This window comes from Sinocyclocheilus rhinocerous, unplaced genomic scaffold (genome assembly GCF_001515625.1).
Source record: "Sinocyclocheilus rhinocerous isolate Xijiao unplaced genomic scaffold, SAMN03320098_v1.1 scaffold1053, whole genome shotgun sequence".
Taxonomy (NCBI): Eukaryota; Metazoa; Chordata; class Actinopteri; order Cypriniformes; family Cyprinidae; genus Sinocyclocheilus; species Sinocyclocheilus rhinocerous.
This window is the reverse complement of record NW_015638958.1, coordinates 1680090-1693469: the sequence shown is the minus strand read 5'-3', so window position 1 is coordinate 1693469 and position 13380 is coordinate 1680090. Positions and strand designations below refer to the sequence as shown.

Sequence of the window (13380 nt, the reverse complement as noted above, 5' to 3'; positions counted from 1 at the left end):
CGACTCAGGCGTGGCGGCCATCTTGGCCGGGGACTCAGGCTTAACGTGAGCAGTCTCTGAAATGGCGGCCATGTCATGACGAAACTCTGGAATATCAGCTGAGACGTGACGAGACACTAGAAGGGCAGCCATTTTGTGGAGAGACTCTTGTGTGATGATGTGAGCAGGCTCTGGCTTGGCAGACGTGACGTGTAGAGGACTTGGTGTAGCAGACATGACGTGAGCAGACTCAGTCCACTGAAGGCGAGCGTAGTGAGAACCCAAGTGCAGTTTATTTACAGTGTGATCCAAACATCCAAACAATAATCCGAGACTTGACTTGACATGAACAGACTTGACTTGACGAGGCATGAACAGACTTGACTTGACATGAACAGACTTGACTTGACGAGGCATGAATAGACTTGACTAGGCATGAACAGACTTGACTTGACATGAACAGGCATAAACAGACTTGACCAGGCATAACAGACTCACCAACAGCGGGTTACAACTTCAATACACGACGAAAGACAATGGCAACATGAGGGCTACTTATAGCAGACAATGAGGGTCACATGACAAGAACAAACCAATGGGAAACAAGACACATGACCTAGACAACCAATCAGAACATGACACAATGAACAGAGGAACCAATGGCATGAATACATGAGGGCAAGGGAAGCATGACACAAACAGGGACCATGACTAAACTCCAAAATAAAAGACATGAAAACATGAACAAGAAACACAACCCAAAACACCACATTACAAGTTAATAATAACTGCTGACAACATAAGGGCAAACACATAGCACTATATTATGCAATAAAATGTTTTACATTATGTTGTTAAATGTTTTAAAATTGTCATGTTAATTTGTTAAATGTCATGTATGTTGTGTGTTTTGCTTTATTTTATCTTTTTAATGTTAATGTTATGTTGTCAAAATTATGTTTTGTCATTGTCCAATTATGTTTTTTTATGATATTTTATGTGATTGTTATTAAATGTTTTGTTTTGTGTTAATTATATTTTAATGTTATTTAATTTAAAAAAATGTAATTTGTATGGTTTTTGTGTTATGTTCTGTTTTATGTGTTTTTTGGTATGTTGTTAAATATGTTTTATGCTATTTAATTGTGTTGTTTTATGTTGGTAAATGTTTTATTGTTAACATTAATGTTAATACCAGCAGTATGGCTCATGCCTTCAAAATACCTTCAGGTCTTGGAAGGTCATACGAGTTCTGAAATGTTTGCAGTCGGATAATGGACCACATTTACAATTATCCATTTAGCAAATGCTTTTATCCAAAGCTACTTACAAATGAGACGGCTATTCATTAAGAAGAAAAGCCTCTGGTTATTTGAGGTATGAAAGAGGTGGAAATCTGCTTTGCATTCTGAGCTCCTGAACTTGCCATAAAGGTTCAGTGAGGTTTAAATATGCTCGACTGGGGAGATGTTTTACTTCATCCTCATGCTTTTCAGTTCCTCCAGCCATCTTTATGAGGGGATTAATTTAGCAGAATAGGGAAACCTCTTGAAGGAAGGATGTCTACAACTTAGGCTGCACCTGGTACTGAAAAAATGGCTGTTATAGGATTATATACAATAATTATAGGCCATAATGAGGTTCATGAAAAGGGTTGCCCATGTCATTATAAATAAACCATCTAATCATGTGCAGCAGATGAACAGGCAATAGATGTTGTGATTTGTCTTTAGATATATGGACTGAAAGATGATTCATCAGACTATATTACTTTTTTGTCTACTACATAGTCATTAGTAGTTACATAACAGAGTGAATAGATAAATTGCGGAGTAGAGTAAAATTGCATACATGTTTCTGGGCAATGAAAGTTCATAACGTTTTTAATTTATGACTCTTATATTATAAGACAAATTTAAAAAGTAAATAAATAAATAAATCACCCCAAAATTAAACTTCCGTCATCGTTTACTGAGCTTTTTTTGTTACTTCTTCTGTACAGCACAAAATAATAAAATTTTGTAGAATTTTCTGATGCTTTTTTCTCCACACATTGAAAGCAGCATCTAAAATACTGTAAAAGTATCAAAGAAAATGATTCATATATAAATTCTTCTGAAACATATAATGTAGTAACATTCAGTTAGGAATAGATGGATTTTTCCCCACTGAAAATCTTCCTGTCAGTTCAGTTCAGTTTAGTTTATTCATCCTTTGGGAAATTTGGTCTGCACAGGTGTCACACATCACATTAACACAGTCTCACACATAATCATTAAAAAATAAAAAATAAAAGAATTTCAGCATATCAATTTCAGCAAGTTTACAGATGATTTGAAGTAGAAATAGCAGTTGTTATGAATGAGTTCTTAAACCTCCTTGTTCTCCCCCTGTTGCTCTATATCTACAGCCTGATGGGAGGACAACTAACTCTTTATGTAATGAATGTGGACAATTAATTATCGCATAAGCTTTTTAAAAAACACGTTCTTTAAAAATGTCTTGAAGCAATGTCTGTTGAACTCCAATCACCTTGGATGCAGTCTTAATCAGCTTAGTCATTCTATTTCTACCAGACAAGCTGATACAATCAAACCATACAATGACACAGTAAGAAATGACAGATTCAATAAAGCTCCGATAAAAGTGTCATGAACACTGTGCATACTGTAAAAGAATTCTTTTTTCTTAAGAAAAACAAATGTTGTTGGACCTTTTTACAGCCTCAGTATTAGCATCAAAATTTAATTTATTATCACTGTACCCAGATATCTATACTCATCCACAAGTTCAATGTCCCTCCCATTAATGACAGTAGAAGAAATAGAAAGAGCAGTCTTTCCAAAATCTATAATCATGTCTTTGGTCCTAACTATATTTCAATTTAAACTACAATTCACACACCAAGAAACAAAATCATCCACCACAGGTCCATGAGATGTCTTCTCATTTGCCAGGAGACTCACAATGACAGTATCATCTGCAAACTTCATAGTATATACCTATTGTTAAATGCACTCCTGCAATCATTAGTGTGAGGGGAACCTGTAGAAGAACATAACTTGGAAGATAGCAAACCATTGACTCTCACACACTGTTTGAGTCCTGTTTGATAAAAAATTGACTATCCACCTTATCAAATTAAGATCCAGGTTGAATAATTTAACAAGCTTTTCAGCTAATACATGTGGCCTAATTGTGTTGAATGCAGACAAAAAATCAATAAAAGCCAGCCGTGCCCTTGTTTTTGGAGTCTCCAAGTGTTGAGTTACTAAACGCACAAGAGTAGTTACCGCATCTTCCACACCCCTCCCTGCTCTATACGCAAACTGAAAAAGGATCTTATCTTCTACATGCTTCAATATCTCCACTCTCACAATTTTCTCAAATGTTTTCATCACCAGAGAGGTGAGGGCTACTGGTCTAAAATCATTTAAACCCTTTGGGATCCTACATTTTGCCACAGGAACAACTGTAGCATGTTTCCAAATTTGTGGGACAATTTGCATTTTAAGAGACATGCTAAAAATCTGTGTAAATATACTACTGTAAACTACATGTCTTCAAAACCTTGCCACTAATGTTATCTGGTCCAGGGCTTTTATTTACTTTTATTCTTTTAAAAGACCTATAGCCACGGTATGAGCATCAATATTAAACACTGTAATACTACTTTGCGAAGCATCATATTTAACATTATTATCATCCATATTAAATCTTAAATTAAACGTATTTAGTTCTTTAGCTAAACACTTATTAGAAGTATACCCGTCTAAAAATACCATAGCCCTATCACTTTCCTGTAAGCCTGTCATTAATTTCATCCCGTCCCACACTGCCCTTTGATCAGAATTTTAAAATGTGTATTCTATTTTTTCTTTGTAATTATATTTTGCCTTCACAATAGCTGCTCTTCCTTCCTTCCTAATAATTGAATAAGCAACTATATCACCACTTTTAAAAACAACCCTTTTTTTTTCTTGAGAAGGCTTTTCAATTCTGCATTAAACCAAGGCTTATTATTTAAATAGCAGGTGATCATCTCACTATCAATCACATTCTCAACACAGAATGAAATATAACTACACACCACATCAGTCAACTCATTAATATTATCTGATGATTCTTGAAAAACAGACCAGTCCGTACACTCAAAGCATCCTTGTAGAGCCAATATACCATCCTCAATCCATACTTGGACCTTCTGTGTTTCTGTGCCTCTCCTTCGCAGCACAGTCTTGTATGTAGAAAATAGGTGCACCATGCTATGGTCAGAAGAGCCCAGTGGGGGCTCAGCAACTGATCTGTACGCCCCTCGTATGGATCTATAACATAAATCTAGAGTCTTATTTCCAGGACCGTGACAAGTGATGTACTGATGTTTTGTTGCAATTATTGTGATTAAAATCACCCAAAACAAGGCACGGGGCATCGGGTGAGACGGACTGAAGTCTTTGTAACACAGAGAACAACACTTAGTTTGCGTTTTTAGTATTAGCTTTAGGGTGAATTTATAGAACTGTCAGCAACACCAGAGGAAATTCCCTGGGCAAATAATATGGTCTCACAGAAATTGTCAGTAGCTCTCTGCCATATCTTTGAAATCTCATAAAATTCATTTGCAGAAATGAATCCTTTTGTGTTTGACAAAAGAAAGAAAAACGTACCAGTTTGTTTTGGGGTGAGTGATTAAGTTATAAAAGTAATAGTTTAAAGTTGCTGAAAATTTACTCACCTGCAGGTTATCCAAGATGTAGATGAGTTTGTTTCTTTATTGGAACATATTTGGAGAAATTTAGCATTACATCAGCTGCTCACCATCCTCTGCAGTGAATGGGTGCCGTCAGAGTCCAAACAGCTCATAAAAACATTACAGTAATCCACATGACTCGGGTTCATCAATTAATGTCTTGTGAAGTAAAAAGCTGTGTGTTTGTCTGAAATTAATCCATCATTATGGCAATTTAACCAAAATATGAGTCCATGTTTGTATGAAACTAATACATCAAGGCGTTTTAACCAAAATATGAGTACATAATCCACTGCAGAGGGTCCAAATCTGTTTAGATGATGAAACAAACTCATCTACATTTTGGATGGCCTGAGGGTCAGTACATTTTCCGCAAATTTAGATTTTTGGCTGAATTATTTCTTTAGTACTTCACATTCAATATACAGTGTTGTAAACACAGTAATATTGTGATTGTTTATTTACAACGTGATACAAGAACTACATGATTAATATTCAAATGGTCAAGGTTTTTTAGAGTTTATTTTGTAAATTTATAGCACATGAAAACAAAAGCCTTCAGGATAGTATGGACAGACAGGAAACAGGATGTATATGTTAAATCAGTGACCATGAATTATACAGTTCTTCTCCCTGAATAACCTAAAAATTGTCATCTGCCTTTTCTCTTTACCTTCCCTACTAAAAAGTAATTTGTCAGTGCATGTCAGAATATATAAGATACAATATGCAATTCTTTGTTTATTTTCCAGGCATCATAATGTGTTAACTTAGGGTGGTAAGACTGAAATGTGACTAGTCACACAGAGTTTAAGTGTCACACGTTAACAGTGAACATGACTGTCTCACACAGGCCGCAGGGGCTTCTTAGAAAAAAATGGGAAAACAGAACCACACGGGAAATTTCACACTGGATATCTTTGTGAATTCATGTAATAAAATGCTCAGAAGCATACAGTCATGGATATTATATCTTGTACAATGTCCTAAGTCAAGATTATACAGACATGCATGACAGCATGAGGTCAAAGGATCCAGTAACATCTGGAGACATTTAAAACCAATACATTTAAATATGTAACATATTTGGTAAAATACTTGAATGTTAGGCCAATATTTACACATTTATGAGAGTAAAATTTAAAATGCCATGGAATGTCATATTTATGATCAGTTAGGCCTGTGTCTTTGATCAGCATTTGCATATTTGACTCACTAATGAATTTCTTCAAAACAATACGTACCCACAAAAACACAAATTTTATTTCATATTACAAAGACTTTTTTTTTTGACATATGCATAAAAGACAATTCTGATTTGGTCTATCATTCCCTAAGAATGCAAACAAAAGCCGCCAATAATGTATTACAAAATCCTGACCATTGTCTGTCCTTAAAGAGAATAAGCAATCATTTACTCACTCTCCTGTCATTTTGAACCTGTTTGAAATTCTTTCTCATGTGGAACAAAAAAGGCACACTTTTTTTGCAGAATGTACTTATTTCTCGGCCATGTATTTTCAATGGACAAGCACTGAAGCTTTAATGCTTCAAAAAGCATGATAGTATCCCAAAATGGTGCATATGACTCATGCACTTTATTCCGAGGTTCTAAAGCTATACTACAGCAAAACAAATCGTGTGCATGGATCATTTTAAATTCATTTCAATGAATCAGTAGATTCATTCACTAAATCAATCTGAATAATTCATTTACAAACTGAACTAATCCAGTTCACAGATTAAATGATCTGCTTATAGCGGAAAACATCTCACTGGAAGGAAATATTATCAGTGACACACATTTGAAGTATAGCTTGTTCCTCACACAAAGGATAAAAAATATTGTATGACTTCAAGACTTCAAATACCCAACAGAAGCTACACTGATACTTTTTACATACTGATATTTTTTGTCTTCATGAAGCTTGAAATCCTCAGTCTCTATTCACCGTAATTGCCTGAAAATTTCAACCTTTCAACAATTAAAAAAAAAAGACTTTTTTTAAGTCATACAGAACAACATGACGGTTTGTAAATGATGACAGAACTTTGGTTTTTGGATGAAACATTCAAAACAACAGATACATTAACATGGCAGCGGCTATTTGCACTGTGTAAATAGCGATAAGTGCAGATAGCAATAGATGCTATTTACACTAAGTGCAAATAGTGATGGATTCTATTTACACTAAGTGTAAATAGCAATTAGATGATATTTGCACTAACTGAAAAAGCATATTTTCTTAGCGATATGCTATTTACACAGTGCAAATAGCGATAGATTCTATTTACACTATTTACAGATTCTATTTACACTAAAAGCAGGATTTTCTGCTATTTATACTACTTCTTGACAATAGTGGCAATTATCTGCAGTATTGTAGTATTGTACATTATAAAACACTGTGCAATAATAACATATTGAGTGTAAATTATAATTTTAATTCAAATGATTAGATGGATTCCACCTTATTGGGACAATAAAGCCCTCCCTACACCATACTCTACCTCTAGTCGATACTTTATTTTCAACTTTTCGATTATTTCCTTCCTTTTTATTAAAAATAAATGCCTTTCGAATGTGATACGAAAATTGAAAAGGGAGAAGAAAGCGGTTGGCAAAAGGCGGATCCGAACACGGGCCATTCACGTCAAAAATCTACGTCACTGGAGCTGTTGTTTGCTAGCCGTCTTTTGTATTGTTGACTATCCCAATCACACATTGGTGGGCGGAGTTAATGTAAATAGCCTCTGTCAACAACGTGAGCTATTTGCACTTAGTGTAAATAGACACTCCGTAACAGTATACAACGAATAACAGATAAATTAACAGTAAACATTGAAAACAGTAACAGGATATTATAATCACTTTTCCAGAGTGTGACACAAACCACAAACACAGTCGAGTGCTGATTCACTCCTTCATGCCTCCTGAAAGTTCACTGTGGCGTTTCATTTCACAGTTTTCCCCTTTGAGAAACAAGCTACCATGCGATTGACACTCGTGCAGCAAGTGTTGCAGTGCAGGCCTCAACTTTTCGCTTCATTTTCCTCAGTTAGCATGTCCAGCGAGGCACGACGGGCGCTAGATAACGGTACAGCGGTGGCTGGTGTCCGGGCTCATGCTAGACCCTCCGTCGGTTTTGACGGTGGTCTTGGATGAGATGATTTGGGAGCGTAGCTCTTTGCGATGGCAGAGGCGATCGCGGTAGTTTTGGGCGAACACCAGCAGCATTAGGGGGTTGATGCAGCTGTGAGAGTAGCTTAGGCAGATGCTGATGTTGTATGCATACACAAAGGCGCTGGTGGGCTGCTGGATGCTGAGGTTGATCACCTGGATGACATGATAGGGAGACCAGCAGACCAAGAACAGGGCGATCACCATCACAACTGTCTTAGTGGCCCGTTTGGCCCACACTGACTGCTTGCGTTTGACCCGCCGGATGGAGCGGAACACGTGGTACAGAGTGAGAGTGTAAAATGTGCTTATTATAATGAGGGGGACGATGAAAGCCAGCATGGACTGGTAGAGCGTGTACCAGTACATATCCTGAGGCCCATCCAGATAAATCATACACATGTCCATGTTAGTTTTGGAGATGAATTTAGTGTATATCATGACCGGGATGCTCAGAAGGAAGCTGCCCACCCACACCAAAATGTTAATGACGATGGTCCACTGAATGGTCCTCTTTTCAGATGTAGGATGTACAATTGCAATGTACCTGGAAAAAGAAACAATAAACAATGTTAAACAAAGTAGTGCCACCCAAGAGTTAATGACACTTTTAAAAATTTTTTTTGAGCTCTTTTAATATCGCTGCATCAACTTTGTATAAGATGATTCTCCCGAAATTACTTAGGAGAAATAAAAACAGAAACAGTTATAGTTTAAATATTGTAGCTCAGATAAATTGGCCTTATTTTGCAGAGAAATGTTTGAGTTCATACTGAAATCTGATCTCTTTGGTATCTGGGCAAATCTGAGCACAGTTTGTGATATGATTAAAATGTCTTCTGATACTCTATACAAAGCAGACTTGTGAGATTAATAGGGTCTTTTTCTATAGAGAAAAATATTGAGAAGCTGGAGACATAAGCACAAGTAATTTGATCTCTATTTGATCTATTTTCCCATTTTCTGGGAGAAAGAGATCTTATTTTTTATATGAGATTTTTTTTATATGAGAAGAAAATTCACAATTTTTCAGGATTAAAATTTAATAAAAACTCAAATGCAGGGCTCTTTTTATATTCATGCAAAGCAGAGAGATGTTGAAACGATATTGTAGCATAAATAACTTTGTATAAGTTAGAATAAGGACAAACTGTAGCTTTCATGAAAGATGATTCAGTAAGTAGAATTTGAGTTTATCTTTTGTACAAATTGTCCAACAAAACAACTGCCTGCATCCATCCATAGTGGGTTCCAGTGCATATACAATTGAATCATTATTTTACTAAACACATTATTAAATAATAATTCATTAAATAAATATGTAAATTATATTTAACATATTGAGTAGCTGTTTAATAACATACATACTCCACTATTCAAAAGTTTGGGGTCAGTTAGTCCTCTACCAAGACTGCGTTTAAAAATACAGTAAAACTGTAACGTTGTGAAATATTTTTTTTTACAGTTTAAAATAACTTTTTTTTTCAATCTAATATGTTGTAAAATGCATTTTATTCCTATGATGGCAAAGCTGAATGTTTAGCAGCCGTTACTCCAGTCTTCAGGGTCACGTGATCCTTCAGAAATCATTCTAATGTGCTGATTTGCTGCTCAGGAAACATTTCTTATTATTATCAATGTTAAAAAACATTTTGCTGCTTATTTCTTCCTCATTCCAGCATCTTTCCTTGGCACAGTTGTCTTTGTCTTGCTCACTAGGGGTATTAAGGCACTATTTTACACCAAAACCTCTTTGGAGCAATATGTATTGTGAAAAGAGCTATACAAATAAAGCTGACTTGTCTTGACTCTTGGAAAGCAAACAGGTCACATGCTACTAGAGCTGCAAAACAGCACAGCAAGTGACAGCTTTGAAATGCGTTTGCTGTGTTTGTATACTTCTAGATTTCTAGAAATCAAATAAAAAGCTTGTGTGTAAAATCAAGAGATGTGTACCAAACACAGCAGCATCATTTTTCATTAAGTGTTACAGCTCTTGTATACTCTAGTCAGACAACAATCTTTGTTTTTTTCCCCTTGCAATTTAATATAAAGGGACGAGAATGTGTCTGGCTTCATGTTTAATGTATTGCTCACAGTAGTAACAGTGACTTTAAGGTTGCCTTCTAAATAGAATGTGGGATTACTGTATATTGCTTAGTAAAAGATAAAGAAAATGTGCAGTTAAGATGCTGTATCTAAGTAACTTTAAGCATGTGACCCAGTAAAAACCAACAGAATTCCTTTTGGGAATACAGCAATGACACTATATGAAAAAGTGATATAGTGGAGCTTTATCACCTAATCATGCATCAAGAGGCCTTCTGGGGGACTCATGTCTTTGACACCTACAACTAAGCAAAAACTCTCCTCTGCACTCTGTTTTTTATGTGCATCCTTTGTATGTGGTGAGATATTATGTGTTAAAGTGCTTTTGTGTGCTATAATTATAAGTAAGAGGGTTTTTCAGTGTCACACTGTTGTTGCTAAAGTACAGTCTTGCAGATTTAAGATACAAAAATGATAGATGCAGCTTGCTTTATTTTTCAAGGTCGTGTAGCATGGTTCACGTGGATGTGAGAGTTGCATCGATTTCATTCTTTTCTTTTTTCTTTGTATACATTTAGTGGAACATCTAGATTAGACTTTGATTAGCAGCAATGAACAGCTGGGCTGTAATTTCATATAATTTGGTGAAAATAGTCTGTGCTCTGTAATTAGTTTGAATAAAGAATTCTATCCTTTTGACCTCAAAGCTGATGCACTTCATAAGCACATTTATTATCTTGACTGTACTGGTTTGCATCTGAAAGAAACCTGTCAGTTACATGTCACAGGTCAAGGAAAGAAATGTAATTATATGTATTATTATATATTTATATTTTGCAAAAATGAAGCCTATTTTGGTAAATGATTGTTTCACATAAAATTACAATGTAATTTTTACAAAAAATTGTAAATTTACACACAAAAAAAAAATCTTAGTAATAATAATAATAATGTTTTATTTTTATAGCGCCTATCAAGAACCCAAGGATGCTTTACAAAATAATACAAGCAAATTGGCAAACAAAATACACCAGACAGTCAAGAGCCCAAGGACGTTTCACAAAATAATACAAGCAATTGGCAAAAAAAAATAAAAAATACAAAAGACAATCAGAGGGGACATTCAGACAAACAGGTATTGACAACAAAGAACTACAGTTAAACAACAAGAGGTCATGCAATCATATGATGAACACCAATTATGTCAAGAAGGTGGTCATATGTCATACAAGAAGAGAGGTAAATGAGTTATTAGAGAACAAAGTGAATAGATGAGTTTTAAGTTGTAAAATAAAAGGTCTGGAGAGAGGAGGCAGCACGAATTTTATGGGGCAGCTTATTCCATTGCTTACCACCCACCTTAGAGAGTTTATACTTGGGCACAAGCAAGTTATTGCTAGATCTGAGAATGTATGGTTGCACTAACTCAGCTAGGTATTGCAGCAGTAAAGCAGCATAACAGTTCCAAACGCTCCGATATGGTGATGTCGCTGTTTATTCGGAAGTTCAGACACTTCGCCTAAGCATCCAAGCACTGTTCCATTAAATCCAAATGTTAAGTCCCAAGAAAACACATCCAAACGCTCGGATATGGTGATGTCACTGTTTATTGCTACATCCAAATAGCACTGTTCTATTAAATCCAAACTTTAATTTTAGTAAATATTTATGCTGATAATAAATACAAATCACACAAAACACATTTATGTATTGCAATAATTTCTATTAAAAATTACTGATTACTATAATGAACATCTATACTGGAAAAAATATTTGAGGTCACATTTGAAATCTTTTGATTACAGACTTTGGAATTTTGGCAAATCTCAGCACAAAGTTGTTATCTCTTATGAAACTGCAGATGAGACTCAGCTAACAAGAAACATTCTCAGAATTTTGGCAAGTTTTCCCTCAAAGTTATGAACAAACGTTCTTCCAGTAATGTTTACAGAACTTTCATACAGAGATATCTGGTCAAAAACGTTATTTTTACATTGATCATAGAACATTTTATTTCAGAAAAGTTTTATTTGGACAGTCATCTTACGTTTTTTTTTTTAATGTTGCGGAAATGTTTCAGAACGTTCCCGTAATGCTTGCATAACTATAAAACGGAATGTTCCCTTATTGCTCCCGTAAAAAAAATGTAATTATTATTATTATTTTTTTTTTTACAAATTTAAAAAGCTGGACATTTTCAATATACAGATATTTAAACATATCTTTTTCTTAACGAACGATGTTCTTATAAAATAGCCTATTTTGTTAGCTGGGGAGGCGTTTTTGTCTTTAGCAGAATAGTAAACTGATGACATAGCAGTTAGATCTCTTTTTTCTTTTTTTATAGTTTCAGGCCTAGGCTACTTTGCAAGAACGGTAAAGTATACACGCAGCAATAGGCCACTGCATTAATTTTGTTCTGACTTCCAAAATGCATGCAAGTCTCACCTGTCAATGCAGAGCACTGTCACAATGCCCACTGTGGTAAACTGGTTACTGACATCCACCACCACCACAGCTTTACACATGAAGTGGCCAAAGACCCACTGTCTGTCCCGGACCAGTTGATGGATGTTGAACGGCATCACCAACAGGAAAAGCAGGTCTGCGATGGCCAGATTCAGAACGTAAATATCAGAGACCATCTTCTTCTTGCATGATGCCACAGTATAGATCACCAAACCGTTGGCTAGAACTCCAACTGAACACAAAATGCCGTAGATAGTGGGGAAGATGTGCATGAAAGACGCGATGTCAATGATGCTGTACGACGGAACGGTTCGGTTCACACACGAAAAGTTAGACGAATTTGCAAATTCGGAATCGCAAAGAATATCCGAGGTGTTCATCCTAAAAAAAACAAAAACGTTTTGCTTAAAAAAGAAACAACTATGAAAAGTTGTCGTCTGGTCTGCGCACGATTACGCAAGTTTTTACGCAGCGCTCTATTTCATATCCAAACCGTTTAAAGTTGTAAAAGCTTCCCTCGGCTGTCAGTTATCGCCCTTTGTCATCTGCTTTGCTTTTCATTCAGTTTGCCGATACTTCCTCAGTCTCCTGAGATACTGTTTTAGTAAGTGCCCAAAAGCTGGAGCTGGAGCGTGTTCTGCGCGTCTGTCTCCTTCAGTTCGGCTGTTTGAAGAGATGCGTATGTCTCCACCCTTTCAGAGTCCTCTCCCCAAGCTCACCCATCACACTCAATATTTAAGAGCAAAAATATTTGATTATTCATTTGTGCAGTCCATCACAGCAAGACGCTCCAAAGTCCAGTGGTCACAATCAGTCTCCTGATCTGACTGCTTGCTGCCTGTTGCACGCACATCTTATTAGACCTGTTAAAGTTTAATCATTTACATTCAATCTAATTGACAGTTGTCTATATCCAAAGTGGCTTTAATGTATACATTTTATCAGTTCATGC

The 13380-nt window shown here is 35.8% G+C and overlaps 1 protein-coding gene across 1 annotated transcript; it reads right to left on the bottom strand.

Moving 5' to 3' along the window:
* Positions 1-7574: 7574 nt before the first annotated feature.
* On the bottom strand, positions 7575-12808 carry LOC107750390 (melanin-concentrating hormone receptor 2-like). The gene is made up of 2 exons (XM_016565752.1): positions 12408-12808; positions 7575-8457 (listed from the first exon to the last, which is right to left on the bottom strand). The coding sequence occupies exons 1-2, from the start codon at positions 12806-12808 to the stop codon at positions 7818-7820; spliced, it is 1041 nt and encodes a 346-aa protein (XP_016421238.1). The 3' UTR covers positions 7575-7817.
* Between the last annotated feature and the right edge of the window lie 572 nt (positions 12809-13380).

Coding starts and splice junctions, on each gene's coding strand:
- LOC107750390 (XM_016565752.1), bottom strand. CDS start 12,808: ATGAACACCTCGGATATTCTTTGCGATTCCGAATTTGCAAATTCGTCT. Junction 8,458..12,407: donor ACAGTGCTCTGCATTGACAG/GTGAGACTTGCA, acceptor TTCTTTTTCCAG/GTACATTGCAATTGTACATC.